At 37.0% G+C, this 16,327-nt stretch overlaps 1 protein-coding gene across 2 annotated transcripts in view; it reads right to left on the reverse strand.

Annotated features, from left to right (window-relative positions):
* LOC106874942 (differentially expressed in FDCP 8) overlaps positions 1-16,327 on the reverse strand; it is a 34,601-nt gene that overhangs the window by 12,987 nt on the left and 5,287 nt on the right. For both annotated transcript variants that reach the window (XM_089345545.1, XM_089345613.1), the window contains exons 4-7: positions 11,175-11,331; positions 4,388-4,452; positions 2,454-2,580; positions 1,613-1,677 (exon numbers count right to left, since the gene is read on the reverse strand). In XM_089345545.1, the coding sequence (XP_089201671.1) occupies positions 1,613-1,677; positions 2,454-2,580; positions 4,388-4,452; positions 11,175-11,331 (414 nt within the window). The remainder of the gene's footprint in view (positions 1-1,612; positions 1,678-2,453; positions 2,581-4,387; positions 4,453-11,174; positions 11,332-16,327) is intronic.

Here is a 16,327-nt window from a genome sequence, read left to right on the forward strand (position 1 = left end):
TTTTGTATAACAGATAAATAAAGAAATGGAGTTAAACACAGGTATTATTCAAATATTTATACTTCTAAAGTATGTTTCGAAGAAAACATTGGTATTATTCCGGAGGAAATAAAATGATGTAAAACAATGCAATCATCATGCCAGGGAAAGAAAGAGAAACAAAACACATCAATAAGCCATTTTAACTGAATGTGATTACGGCGTATATGATGAAGGGGAACACTGGCAAGTTATTTTTTAAAAAACTGTTAATAGTTTTAACATCAAAGGCAATTTGGAGAAAGAGAAAGAGGAGAAAGAAAGAAATTAAAAGAAAATTAAGCGTGATAGATGAATGGGAATAAAGTTTAAAAGCGTGGAAATAGATATATGTAGTGGAAATGAAATGTAAGAAGACAGTTAAAGGTCGAATAGGGTTTTCAAACATCAAAAACCTTTTACAAATCATCTCTTCGCTTAACAATACGTTGCTAAATACAAATCCACTTAATGAAAATAATAACATTGCTAATCATTCTTTGAACAATAATAACAACAACATTAATATTTCTGATATAAATTCGAATCGTATTCGTTTCCTCAGCACTAATTCTAAGACTAGAAACTCTGTTTATCAATGTAAAATTACTTCCGGTTCTGATGTCTTTTTTTTACATAGGTTGTTCATCGTCTCAGTTGTCGAAAAGAACATATAATCATTACTCTACATTTAGACATATGAATAAACGCAACAATACAGGGCTTAGTAAATTAATTTGGTCTCTAAAGGAACATAAACAATTTGATTTGGAATGGAATATTCTATTAGATCCTTCCCATATGATAAAGGTAAATCTTTTTGTTCGCTTTGTAACGAAGAACAATTTCTCATCCTGTTCTTGGAGAGTTCTTTTGTAAACAGGTTTAAAGAACGCGTTTATCATTGTAAACATTGGCAAAAACACACCTTTAATTCCTATAAGTAATTTCTACCAGTCTACAAAATTCGACCTTTAACTGTCTTCTTACATTTCATTTCCACTATATATATCTATTTCCACGCTTTTAAGCTTTATTCCCATTCATCTATCACACTATATTTCTCCACACTTAATATTCTTTTAATTTCTTCCTTTCTCCACCTTCTCTTTCTCTAAATTGCCTTTGATGTTAAATCTATTAATGTTTTTTTAAAAAATAACTTGCCAGTGTTCCCCTTCATCATATACGCCGTAATCGCATTCGATTAAAATGGCTTATTGATGTGTTTTGTTTCTCTTTCTTTCCCTGGCATGATGATTGCATTGTTTTACATCATTTTATTCCTTCCGGAATATCAATGTTTTCTTCGAAACATACGTCGGAAGTATAAAGATTTGACTAACACTTGCATTTGACACCATTTCTTAATCTATCTATCTGTCTGTCTGTCTGTCTGTCTGTCTGTCTGTCTGTCTGTCACATATATATATATAAAAGACAATACTTAATGAAAGGGAATTGAATGTAAATGCTTCTTCTGTCAGGAAAATGTACTGTTAGTTTTTTCACTATCATACTACCGACACGACCAGTAACGGTTCCAATAAATTACTCGATAATACTTTATAGATGGCAAATTGTTATAACTTACGTATGTTGAAGGGCATTCAAAATTGTAGAAGTGTTTACAATCACTGTGTACTTTTATTCCACATTCTGCAAAAAGAAAAAAAGAAAAGAAAAGAAAATAAATAAAATTATCTTACTGGAATTTTGGGGGCTGAAGAAAATGGAATGGTGCAACTTTACTATTCTCAAGAGAATAAACGGAGCATGTAAATGGAAGCACATACATAATTAAACGGAAATTAAAATCGTAATTAAAGAGCTGTAAAGTACAGTTAAAAATATATTTTACGTATAGAACTCTGAGGAATAGAGTGCAGAGGTACATTTATTATGTAATTAGTGATAGTTTGTTCAAAGTTTCGCGACGTACTGGGCTATTCACAATTGTGGGGAAGAATATATTTTTGGCAGTTTATATGAGGGTGGATTGATTTTGGAAGCGTGTTTATGTATGTGTATGAATAAGGTGCTATGTGTCTTTGCAAATAAATTTTAAGGCGAGGAGATTGTAATGAAAAGTTATTGTCAGGGTGTGTGTAATTATGAATGCGTGGTGACAGTTCTTAATTCTATTCATGATTGGGACGCTTTTTATATCGATTTGAATAGCAAGACTTAATTGACACTGTTAGAATAGGGGCGTGAGGTTACGTGCCGTTCATTACCATTCTACTAAAGCTTGGGACGGGTTTCAGTGCAGAATCTAAATAAACTCTTATGGTTGACATCTTGGGAACCGATCTGTTAAACAACACTTCCTAAAGATTTTAAGAAATCAAAGACATTGAGGTAAAAATTACACACAAACATACAAATGAGAAATCAACAGCACAAATGAATAGTCGTAAAGAAAATACTTTAACCTTTACACTTGTAGGCAGGAGTAAGGAAAATATCCAGGTTAAAATGACATTTCTCACACTGTGTCCAAAATTTTTTGTAGGTTAATACAAATTTATGTCCTTGTATTTCATTACAAAAGTTATCTTTCTGAAACCAAAACGAAAAATAAAAATCAGAAAGTAGAAGAAAAATGTAAAACAGAAAAAAATATGATAGAAAACATATAATAGCAAAAATATATTTAATTTTACATTTTAAAGATGGTAGAAAAGAATTTATGTGTCGGCTCTTTGTCCATCGTATTAGATGTATAAGTAATGTAAAAATTTTACAACTAAAAATAGACAAAGTTCAGCTAATAATATTGATGGGAAGAGAATCTGAGCGGTGATCTCGGCATGTAAAGGAATTCACTTTCACTATATACTAGTTACAAATACAAGAAAATATGAATAAGTCAGTTGATCTTTAACAATGATTATTTGTTCTTTGTTCAAGTATTAGACTATTTTAGGTCTTGACATGCCTAGAGTAGTGTCCTCATCAGGATTTTATACACACACACACATACACACGCACGCCCCTCCCCCCAAACACAGAATAAATTTTCTGACATCTTAACTTCCAGTCATGTGCTCGATTATCCATTTTGCCTGATTAACAGAAGGTCCAAAATAATAATTCAAGTTAATTTCCTAGGAGACTGCACCGCCACCATATTAACCAACCTTCACGACACACTTTTGTTTATTCACCAGAAAATCTGCTACAAAGTTGGAAATATTCTTCCAACCCTTCACCTATGAAGGTGCAAATGTCTAAGAAAAAATCGAATGCCACGCCCTAACCTCCTAAACACTGGGCCCTCACTTAGAGTTCAGTCGTTTATGAGACCGATATTACAGCAGTGCTACAAGGTAACGTAATCGAAAAGAAAAATTACGCGGTCTATGTGAAGACAATTTTAAAAGACGTTATGCAATCTACCAGTCTTCTTTTTGACACATAGACAAAATAAACCGCTAAGCTGGTTAGTTATATGCGGGATCTGATGGAAAATTGTGGAGAAACCCCTGTCATATGTAAATGAATGAAAGAGATGCAAGCTATGCTTTGCTGAAAGATCACACATTCTTTTTAGATCTAAGAATTACACCACATTACGTGATTCGAGATCCTAAATTTTCAGCAAATGGAAACACAGGTACAAAATTCTTTTGTCGAACTGGAGGATAGACCCTCCAGGTTGAACAGCTGTCTTGCAGCTGTTGGCAAGCCCTCCTCACCGATCAAATATTCTACAGACAAAGAGGATGCAACTTTTGGCTTCTTTCTCTTGTTTCCTTTCTTTTCCCGTTATTATTCATCCTTTCTCTTTTTGTTCCGCTTTCCGCACCAACTTTCTAGTTTATTTTTTCTCGTGTTTTCTTATGTACTAGCATCCTGGTTTTCAAATAGAACTAACCATGTACACTGAGCCTGAAGGAGTACTTGGAGACACAAGATACGCTAAAGGAATCTGCCGAATTACCGTGTCTCCACGGCATGAAACTATTGGAAGCTCTTAATTTAATACTGTGTACTATATATATATATATATATATATGTATGTACTATATATATATGTGTATGTATGTACGTATGCATGTATATATGCATGTATGTATGTATGCACACACACTCACACACACACACACACAAACACACACACAAATACACACACGTGCTCGCACAAATTTCTTAGTAGAGTATAGATTTGTATATTAATGGCAATACTAATAGAATTTAAAATTAGCCTCAAGTAATGAAGCTATCATTACTTGTAGCTCAACCCCCTATGATTTCTGAAGGCGTTATAATATGTAGAGTGGATAAAGAAAAATGTGAGGCGAGAAAAGTAAGAGTTAAAAGGAGAATGGTTGCTAATAAAATATTAGTAATGTAATTATATTACCTGCACAGTTTTGCAAGTAAGCTTCATATTCCCAATACAATGTGGGTGGCAGATAAAGTTGCAAACTGAAACGACATTTAAGATTAAAACTAAGAGTAATTAAGAGTAATAATAATAATAATAATAATAATAATAATAATAATAATTATAATAATAATAATAATAATAATAATAAATGCCTTGATGCAGTACCAGGCACTGACTCTCATAACCTTTGATTTTAACTGATTGGAAGTGCTATCATATACATGTTTTGTTTTGGTATGAAAGATGAGCTACAGCAAATATTCAGCTCAATACCACAGATTTGCTTGGTGCTTGCTTGACCTTAACCAGTTGAGCATGTCCCTTAGTGGCTGACGATATGTGCATCTCTGATCACGAGCAGAAGTAGTGGGCGGGGGGCATCATAGCCATGTGTTGAGAGCAATTCTTTGGAGTTTGAATAATTCACCTCTGGTATTTCGTTCACCATCTTTAAACAACCTTTATTCAGGAGCCTTTTGAATGGGATGAGATACTCAACCCGAAGAAAATTCTATCTGGGTCTCATCTGTAAGGTCATGTGCTGTGCATGAAGTAACCTTATCAGACTGGTAGTTATGATGGGTATATTGGGCTTCATATACTTTACCCCAGTGTCACTTTGATGGTAAGCATTGCTCTCTCACTCAATAAACAACTATGACGATTTGAAGTGGGAAATACGAAGGTTGTGATCAATGAGGAGAGTAGACGTGATACCAATAGTAATTGGCGCACTTTTAAGTATCAGCACTCAACTTCCAACATGGCTTAAAAAGAGTGGTGCAAGTGTGAAAGTAGAACACCTACAAAAACCAGCATTGCTTGGAACTGCAAGAATTCTTCGCAGGGTTCTTGAAGCAAGACCAGTAAACAAATGTCTGCTGGCTGTGGACAGCTGACACTTTCCATCATACCCAGCAAAATAAGCTGTGAGGTTTCATATAATGATAATACTCTTTTACTTGTTTCAGTCATTTGACTGCGGCCATGCTGGAGCACCACCTTCAATCGAGCAAATCGACCCCAGGACTTATTCTTTGGAAACCTAGTACTTATTCTATCGGTCTCTTTTGCCGAACCGCTAAGTTACGGGGACGTAAACACACCACCATCGGTTGTCAAGCGATGGTGGGGGGCAAACACAGACACACAAACACACACACATATATATATATATATATATATATATATATATATATACATATATATGATGGGCTTCTTTCAGTTTCCGTCTACCAAATCCACTCACAAGTCTTTGGTCGGCCTGAGGCTATAGTAGAAGACACTTGCCCAAGGTGCCACGCAGTGGGAATGAACCTGAAACCATGTGGCTGGTAAGCAAGCTACTTACCACACAGCCACTCCCACACCTATAATAATAATAATAATACTAGTAATAATAATAATAATAAAGCATTTTCAATACAGTAACCATAAGAGCATCACAACAAACCACAGCACATACCCAAAGCACACAGAGCTGCGCTCGGTAGTGAAGTGAAAGCACGTTATAAAAATAAAACTACTGAATAATAATAATAATAAAATTTGTGATGGATGGTCCTCCTGATACAGGAGGACTTCTAGGGATGATCGAGAAACCCCGCCAACCAAGATCGCCCTAAATACCATGGACAAATACCTTTTCCAACTCCTTTCCTCCGACTCACAGGTCTACACTGAGAGTGGTACCATCCACTCTTGCCATACTCGCAGCTTTCACCCACCTTTTCATAAATTCACTCGAGGACAGCGCCTCCCTCTCCACCCTCACTTTCCTTTTCGAGTGAAACTTGAAAGTCGATGAGGGCTTTACCAAAGACGAATGTCTCTGTCCTCATTCCTTTCAGCCTCATCCACCAAACAACCTCTTTTGGCACAGCAACAAGGCAAAGGAAAACTGCTTTGCCTGCCCGATTAAAGTAGGGCAGCAGGGCAATCATCACTATTCACGCGGGTGACAGACGGATCCGTCCCACACCCTTCAGCAGCTGTTCGGCATAATTCCCACAAGTCAACAATAACCGAACACTCAACGAGTGTATGCATAATGGTTTCCTCGCCTTGTGGGCACCTCGGACAAGGCCGTCTGACAGAATATCCGTACCTGTAGAGTTTATCTTGAACCGGTAGCACCCTGCGGTAGCACTGCCAAGCCAAAGACATATGGGGATTATCCATAATAGTCCCCGATCGAAAAGTCCTCCGGAACAGACTAGTCAGTTCATCTTTGTCAACGCCCACAGTCTCCCTTAGGATATCGTCGCACTTTCCCGCCACTAATCCTCTATAAATAGCTAAAGTGGAACATCCACCGATCCTGTTGCCCGACTGGTAGAGGACAGTGAACGCCTGACGATATTCTAAGTGCCAGGCACCCAGTCTTGGTCTATCCTTCACCCAGAACTGCTACTCGTCAAAGAGACGAGTTGCGGAAATACGTGTCTCACAAATGGAGCCCACACGCATTCACCTTTTATAAAGCATTGCAGGTGGTGCAACCGGAGCGCATATCTACGCATCAAAATCCACAGCATGCCTAAGCCAACACTCAGAGGGAGCTGACAGCAGATTGACCACCTGACCATTGGAACGCGTCCCTTCTACAAGAACATGAACAAGAGACGCTCCAACTTGATCAAGCAATAATGGGGTAAGGCACGACGGTTAGACGATAAATGGATGCGGAGGCGATGTAGGCATCTGCCACCTCTGCTCGACCTTTCAGGGACAGTTTCTTCTCAGCCCATTTCTGGGTAAGACTGGTCACCCACTTCATCACCTCGTCCCAGTTCTTATTCACCTGGAGGTCAGGACCAAACTAAACCCCGAGCAGTTTAACTGGTCCGTCAGTCCAGTATCCGACGACGCCAGCTGACAGTATTGACCTGCCTCCACAGATGCTCAGTCGCAAGCCCACCGATATCTCAGCATTGATTTTAGCCCCTGCAACCGATTCATATTCTTCAAGAATGGAGCCAACTATCTCCACTTCTGGTGGAAAAGAAGAATACAGACAGGGTTAGATATGCTCTCGAATGACATTTCTGTGTTAGATCGAAAAGAGAAAGGGGAGCTTAAAAGCGAACAGGGTGCTGAATACAGGGTGCTGAAAAGGAAGTGTAATACTGAAAGTGGTAATGGAGGAACTGAAACAACGCCTCGTTGCAAAGAAAGCAAAGATGGTAAGATACGACTAAAGAATGAAGGGTTACCAGTAGAATAGGTTATTCAGAGTAGATCAGAAGGGATTCTATAAAGAAATAAATGGAGAGTGTACAGATGAAAAGTTGATACCAGATAACATTGAAAGTCAAGGGTTTTGAAGTGACATCTGGAGCAAAGACAAAGAGCACAAGAAGGATGCTGAATGGTTGCAAGAACTGAAACAAACAGTAGTCTGTCCAAAACAGGCAGAACTAGTCATTTCAGTTAGGGAAGTGAAGGAAATTAGCAAAAAATGAGCAACTGGAAGGCCCCGGGCCCAGATGGAGTTCAAGGCTACTGGATCAAAAGATTTGGTGAATGTCATACACGAATAGCTGTGCAACTCAACACCTTGTTAAATTCCGACCAAGTAGCACCAGAGTGGTTGACATTGGGTGAGACAGTGCTGTGCCTGAAAAACATCAGAAAAGGCAATACGGTAGACAATTGCAGGCTGATATCCTGTTTGCCACATATGCGGAAGTTAGTGACTGGAACACTCGCAAAGTCAATGTACGAACATCTGGAAAAAAAATGGAGTTCTGTAACATGAGCAGAAGGGTTGCAAGTGTAAGTGCAGAGGTACCAAGGATCAACTCCTGATAGACAAAAGTGTACTTAGAGACTGCAAGAGGAAGAAAACTAATTTAGCCACGTCATGGATCGACTATCGTAAGGCGTACGAAATGATCCCACATTCTTGGATTATGGAATGTGAACCTATTTGGTATTGCATCGAATGTTGAGCGATTGCTTGGAAAAAGTATGGCGAATTGGAGGACAGACATGACAGCATAAGGAAGAAGTTTAGGGACTGTAGAAATCAGGAGGGGCATCTTCCAAGGGGACTGCCTGTCCCCACTGATCTTTGCACTGTGCATGATACCACTAACACTGATTCTGAAGAAAATAAAAGCTGGGTTTGTATTCAAGAGCTGCAAATAAAAAGTCAACCATTTGTTATTCATGGATGACCTCAAACTTTATGGTAAAGATGAATCCCAAGTCAGTTCCTTCGTCGATACGTTGTATACTTTCAGTGCTGATATCAGAATAGAGTTCGGACTGAGAAAGTGTGATGTGTTAGTCTTGAAGAGAGGCAAAATAAAATGTATGGACGGGCTAACGATACCGTCGGGTGAGTTTATGAAGCAGATAGAAGAGACGGGTTATAAGTACACGGCGATTTTGGAAATGGATAAATTAATGGAGAAAGAAATGATAGAAAAATTTAAGGTGGAGTACTTGCGCAGACTGAGACTGATCCTTAAGTCAAAATTAAACGGATGGAATTAGATAGTAGCTATCAACACCTGGGTGGTTTCACTCCTTAGATATGGAGCAGAGGTAATCGCACGAACAATAGATGAACTAAACAGTTTAGACAGAAAGACAAGGAAGTTGCTGAGTAGATATGGGACACTCCACCCAAAAAGTGACACAGACAGACTGTATGTACCAAGAAAAAGAGGGGGAAGAGGACTGATTAGAGGTGAACACAGCATTAGAGCAGAAGAAAACAACATAGCATAGTATGTAAAAAATGCTATTATTGGAAGTAAGGTCAGGCTTGTGTAGGATGAAAATTGCTAAGATAAAGCACTGTACAAGCACTTGAGAATGAATGAAACTGAAAATAGGTGGGTAAAGAAAAGAATGCATGGACAATTTCATAGGGATGTTGAAGATACTACAGACAGAGAAAAGAGATGGCTATGGATGACTAAAAGAGATTTAAAACCGGAAACAGAGGCTCTAATCTGTGCTGCCCAAGAGCAAGTATTAAGAACAAATTACATAAAATACAGAATAGACAACACATCAGAAAGTGATAAGTGCAGAATTTGTGGACAAAATGGTGAATCCGTATGGCATATTACCAGCCAATGTACGCCACTAGGTGAGAAGGAATATAAGAGACGTCACGACAATATAGCAGGGCTTGTCCATTGGACACTTTGCAACATGTATGGACTTGATAGAGCAAAAAATTGGTACGACCACAAACCCGAAGTATCATCGAAAATGATAATTCAAAGATCCTATGGGATTTTATGATTCAGTGCGACCATGAGATAAAGAATAGGATTCCATATATAGTATTAATTGAGAAAGAAAGTAAATTATGCTGGATCATAGAAATAGCATGCCCAGCTGATAACAATGTATGCAATAGGGAAGAAAGAAAAGTCGATAGATATGACAGGTTAGCTTGGAAGGTTTAGCAGTTGTGGTCGATGAAAAAGGTGGTAGTCGTACCAATAATTGTCGGAGCCCTAGGAACAATGAGGGTGGAGCACTTGCAGAAAACAGCACTGCTTGGAACCGCTCGAATACTCCGGAAGGCGCTCGAAAAATAAGAGGTGTTACCTTAGTTCACTGGTAGTGAACAGCTGAAACCGTAGTACATCTCTAGCGTTAGAAGCTGTGCAAAGGCTATAATAGTAACAACAACAACAACAACAACAACAATAAAAATAATAATTGTCCTAATGCAGCACCAGGCACTGACTCTCATGGCTTCTGATCTTAACTGACTGGAAGTGTTAATTCTTTCTACTGTAGGCACAAGGCCTGAAATTTTTGGGGAAAGAAGTATAAATAATAGATGTTGCAATACCAGACAATTCAAGGGTGAGATGTAAGGAAACAAAAAGATTGAGAAATACCAGCCACTGCAGGACGAGATAGGAAAGTTGTGGGGCATAAGGAAAGTAATGGTGATACCAGTGGTAACTGGAGCATTAGTAGCAGTTTTGAAGGGTTTTGAAAAAACATATTAAGAATATTGGAGCTGATGTCAGGCTCGAGGTGATCCAGAAGACATCATTGTTGGGTACAGTTCACATTCTAAGAAGAGTATTGTCTCTTTGAGTCACAGGAGAAGGTATTACTTGAAACCTTTGGTGATTTGTTGTTGCCTGCTTTCAAGTAAAGAATAACTGGTAATTTCGAACTATCCAAGAGTCTTTCAGAAAAATAATAATAATAATAATAATATTAATAATGATAATAATAATAATAATAATAATAATAATAATAATAATAATAATAATAATAATAATAATAATAATAATAATAATAAGAAGAAGAAGAAGAAGAAGAAGAAGAAGGAGAAGATTAATGGGGTTTTTATAGAGAAAGCGATGACATCGAGGAAAGTAGAAATGAAGTGAGGAAATGATACTTTAGGGAATATAAAACAAGTACATAACTGAAGTTAAAAGACAAAAAAAAAAAAATCAACGCGAGTAAAATGGCGACAGAAGAAAAGAAAAATGTAGAAACAAAGCTAAAAATATTAGAAACTGCCATATTAAAATGATGATATGAAAATCTTGTACATGATCAATACCTGAAGAAAGTGAACAGAGTGAAAGTAGACAAGAACAATTATGAATTCTATGATTTGTGAAGAATGATGGACAAGTATGATAATTGTATCTTCGTAAAGAACATTAGAGACATATATGAAATACACCTAAATAAGACATGACACTATTTAACTCTACTCCTAGAAATAAAACATTACAAAATATAAAAAGAGGCTTGCCTTTGCAAACGTAACACAAATGGTAGTATCTTCCGACGTAACCTGCGCAACACCAGCATCTTCTTGTGTGAAACTGCTTCTTAACCAAAACCAGTTTATGACCTTCATAGCAGATTTCCTTAACAAGCTTTTCTTTTCTATCAACATCTGGAAATCCCTGAAAATTATTATTATTATTATTATTGTTGTTGTTGTTGTTGTTATTGTTGCTGTTGTTGCTGTTATTGTTGTTGCCTTTGTCATCGCTGTCATTATTATTTCTATTATTATTGAGTGAGAGAGCAGTGCATGTCATCAAAGTGATACAGGGGTAAAATATACGAAACCCAGAATACCCACCATGACTAACCATCTGATAAGGATACACCAGGCACATGCACCACAACCATATGTGCACCACAACGACATGGTGATCTTATATCAAGATAAACAGCACATGACCTTGCAAGTGAGACAGAAGTTAAAATTTTCTTCAGGTCGAGTAGCCCATCCTGCTTAAAAGGTCTCTGAATAAGGGCTATCTAAAGATGTTGAACGAAATACCCATGTTTCCAGAGATGAATTATTCAAACTCCAAAGAATTTCTCTCAACACATGGCTATGATGCTCCCCCACTACTTCTGCTCATGATCAGAGATGCACATATCATCAGCCATGAAGAGACATGCTCAACTGGTTAAGGTCAAGCAACTGACAAGCAAATCTGTGGTATTGAGCAGAATATTTGCTGTAGCCCATCCATTATACCAAGACAAACAATGTACATGATAACACTTCCAATAATTTAAGATGAGAAGCCAAGTGGTTGGCTGCATATGAGTGATTTATCGCCTGTTTATCACTTTTGCTTTGATTTACATCAGCTAAGGACATGTTATTTGTAACAGCAATGATCCTTCTTGAAATTCCCAAGCTTTTCTAATGCTGAATTGAGAGACGGTAACCAAGCAAAGTTCTCAGGGTAGAGAGATAAGGATGGGTGGTGGAAACAGAATATAAATGACAAGGAAAGAAAACATATTCATGCATGCATGACTACATGCACACAAACACATACATACATACATACATACATACATGCATACATACAGATATACATGCATAGATACATATATATATATATATGTGTGTATATATATATATATATATATATATATATATATGTATGTATATGAAAATATTTTTTCCTGTTAAAGTTAAACCCTTTATGGACGGGATACCCAGGGTAATCAATAAACTGGCCTTCACCAGAAAAAAATAAAGACTGCTCTACTTGTTAGAGTGTGCTTCTTCTCAGGATTTATGTTTTTCTAAAAATGATACATACATACATACATACATACATACATACATATATATACCGGAGTAAGCTCATAAAATGTGCAACAAGGTGGAAAAAAGAGTACTCAAATACCAGAGGTAGAGTAATATGCTTTATTTAAATAAAGTATATATATATATATATATATATATATATATATATATATATATATATATATATATGTATGTATGTATGTATGTATGTATGTATGTATGTATGTATATATAAGCAACAGGATATCCAGAGGTAATGCAGTATGATCGTTTCAAGCGACACCTTTTAATTGAACAATGCAACCATTACATCAATTTAAATGCAGAGCAATCCTCAGCTGCATAAATACATATAATTTAATTAAATTAAAACACATGGATACAATAGTATAATTTTACCTAAAACTTCCAAGAAGGTAAGGAGATAGACAAAGAACATGCTGTCTTCACTGTAGCTTAGAAGCTTCTTGGAGGTTTTAGGTAAAATTATACTAATGTGTCGATCTGTTTTAATTTAATTTAATTCTATGTATTTATGCAGCTGAGGATTGCTCTGCATTTAAATTGATGTAATGGTTGCATTGTTCAATTAAAAGGTGTCGCTTGAAACGATTATACTGCATTACCTCTGGATATCCTGTTGCTTATACATACATACATACATACATACAAACATACATACATATATATATATATATATATATATATATATATATATATATATACTTTATTTAAATAAAGCATATTACTCTACCTCTGGTATTTGAGTACTCTTTTTTCCACCTTGTTGCACATTTTATGAGCTTACTCCGGTATATATATGTATGTATGTATGTATGTATGTATGTATCATTTTTAGAAAAACATAAATCCGGAGAAGAAGCACACTCTAACAAGTAGAGCAGTCTTTATTTTTTTCTGGTGAAGGCCAGTTTATTGATTACCCTGAGTATCCCGTCCATAAAGGGTTTAACTTTAACAAGAAAAAATATATACATATACATATATACTCTGGCTACTACTGTAAAACAGTACATGAATGACTTTCAAAAAGTAAACAAAACTAAAATAACAAAGAAAGTACCATCATGGGTTTTGAAGATAGAGAAAAAGATAAATGGTCTACGGAAGACCAATGATGCTTATTGAATGCAAACAAGCAGATCACTATACGTCCCACCAACAGAAAGTAAAGAAGGAGATAGAAATGATGTTTGGAGACCGCAAAAAAGAGGACACTTACTTGCAAACTGATTACCCTCAGACAGGAGCTAAAAGCTGTCAGTGAAAAATTCCGACATCAGAAGAGAATAACTGAGAGAAGAACAATAAACAAAAAATTTAACCGGAACCAGGCAGTAGTATACAGAAACATGATAGGCGGAACAGTGAACATCACAGAAGCTCTTTCACGAGAAGACATAGACTCCTTCTGGAGGTAAATTTGGAATGAAGAGAAAGAGTTTCACTAAGAGGCTCTGTGGCTGGAAGAAATCCGAAGTTATTGCTCCTGCGTTACACTCAAGACATACAACATTGAAACACTTGCAACTGTGATCCAGAAACACCAGGATGGAAAAGCAACTGGAAGAGACTTAATTGTTGGATATTAGTAGAAGAGGCTAACCTTCTACCGGCTATATCTTATCAATCTGTACCAGCAAGCTTTCATTGGTAATAGTAGCATACCATACTGGTTAGCTCTGACAGTGACAAAATTGATCCCCAAATGCAGAACTACGCACATGACAAAAAACTACCGGCCAGTTGCATGCCAGAACTGTATGTGTAAGATATATGCAACATGCTTAAACCTCTTCCTCCAGGACCATTGTGAAACCAATAACATCACAGTAGAACAAGCAACTGGGAAGAAGGGAGTCTGGGGATGTGGTGAACAATTGTTAATCAAGAAAACCGTGAGGTGCAAGAGCATAGGAGGAACCTTTGACTCTGTTCCCCACTCATGGATGCTAGAAGCCCTTCAGCTTGCTTAAGTTCCAGTGAGCATAGTCAAAGCCTTAGCTGACCTGACATCATCGTAGGCCACCATCTTGAAATTAAACACGAAGAGTGACTGAATTATCACTGATAGAATACAGTATCGCAAATGCATATTCCAAGGGGACAGCCTCTCTGTGATGTTGTTTATACTTTCAGTAAACCCCTTGTCATTCATGTTAAGGAAGTTTGAACGATATTTCACTGGTCCACAAGGAAACAGAAATACCAAAATTACACATTGTTTCTTTGTGGATCATTTGAAACTTCAAGCAAAGAATATGCATGAGATGAAAAAAAAAAGCCTTGACCTAGTTACAAGATTCTCAAAGGATGTAGCGTTGAAGTTTGATCAGGGTAAATGTTATATGGTTGTGAAAAGGTGGAAAACTAAACCAGACTAGCAACATCACCATCAATGATTTGATTGTTTCCCCTGTATCTGACAAGGAATGTTACAGGTATCTAGGGATGGATGAAACCACATCTTACAATGACACCTGTAACAAAACATGTGTCACTAAAGAATATTACAGCCGAATAAAGAAAATTTGGACCTCAGAACTCTCTGCATCCAATAAAACAGTGGCCCACAATGTATTTACAGTGCCAGTAATCATACCAACATTTGGGCTGCTTGAATGAACGCTTGATGAGCCATTGATGTGAAAACCCGAAAAATACTAACAAGCACACATAATTTCCACATAAGCAGTGACGTAGACCAGCTCTACCTAAAACGAAAACAAGGCGACAGAGGCTTAACATCGATCCAAAATGCCTTTGAATGTCTTATCATATCCCTTCGGAAACATCTTTTAACCACCAAGTGTCGAAGTGCATCAATTGACTAAGTTTGCATACATGAGGCTGATAACATCATAAGACTTGGAAGGCAGCTCCTTGAGCAACATTCCTTGTCTGATAACCTAGAATACATGCCTAAAGAAGTCGTACGACTCTACCGCAACATATCATCAGATGAAAGGATGAGCCTATATAAGCAGAAGACTACGCATGAACATGTTAGTAGACAGTTCCGTGATGAAAATAACATCGATCATCAAATCAGTCTAACATGAACCAATAGCCGGATTACTACCTCCCACTTTGAAGGGTATGCTTTTGCAATCCAGGAACAGGAAATATCAACCAAATACCTGATGCACAATAGGGATAGAGATGCAGAAAAAGCAGTAAAATGTAACAACTGATGCAGACTTTTTGGAGTTAACACCGAAGATATCACCCACATCATAAGCAGTTGTCCAAAAATTTCATTAAAGTATGAGACATGATGTAAGCTAGGACACTCTATAATGAAATCTGTCAGAAGGATAATCCAGAGAACAAAGAAATAGGAGCCCACGGTATGGTAGAAGACATAGCCACTCATAATAAAAAGGAATACTGGTGGAATGTCCCAGTAAAAACCTCAGTAAAATGTAAGCACAAGAAACCTGATATAACAATTTGAGATAGAGGAGAGACACTGTATAGTTGTGGAAATATGCTGCCCAGCGGATGTTAACATAATGCTGAAAATCAGTGAAAAGGAAAATACCTACGCTGAACTATTGAAAAGTCTGCAGTTATTCTGTCCAGATTTCAAGTCCAGGTTTATACCTATAATTATTGGGGTCCTGGGATAGGTAACACATTGCTTAAATACCAAGAGAAATTAAGCTTCTCAAAACCAGAATGGAGAAAGCTAATTCGAAGACTACAAATCCAATCCATCACTGGAACTATAAAAATCTGTAAAACTTCCCAGAAGTTTATCATTTAAATATATATGAGCATGTCTAGATATGCGACTATATGCGTGGGAATACATA

Source organism: Octopus bimaculoides, chromosome 1 (genome assembly GCF_046866305.1).
Source record: "Octopus bimaculoides isolate indiv1 chromosome 1, ASM4686630v1, whole genome shotgun sequence".
Lineage (NCBI taxonomy): Eukaryota > Metazoa > Mollusca > Cephalopoda > Octopoda > Octopodidae > Octopus > Octopus bimaculoides.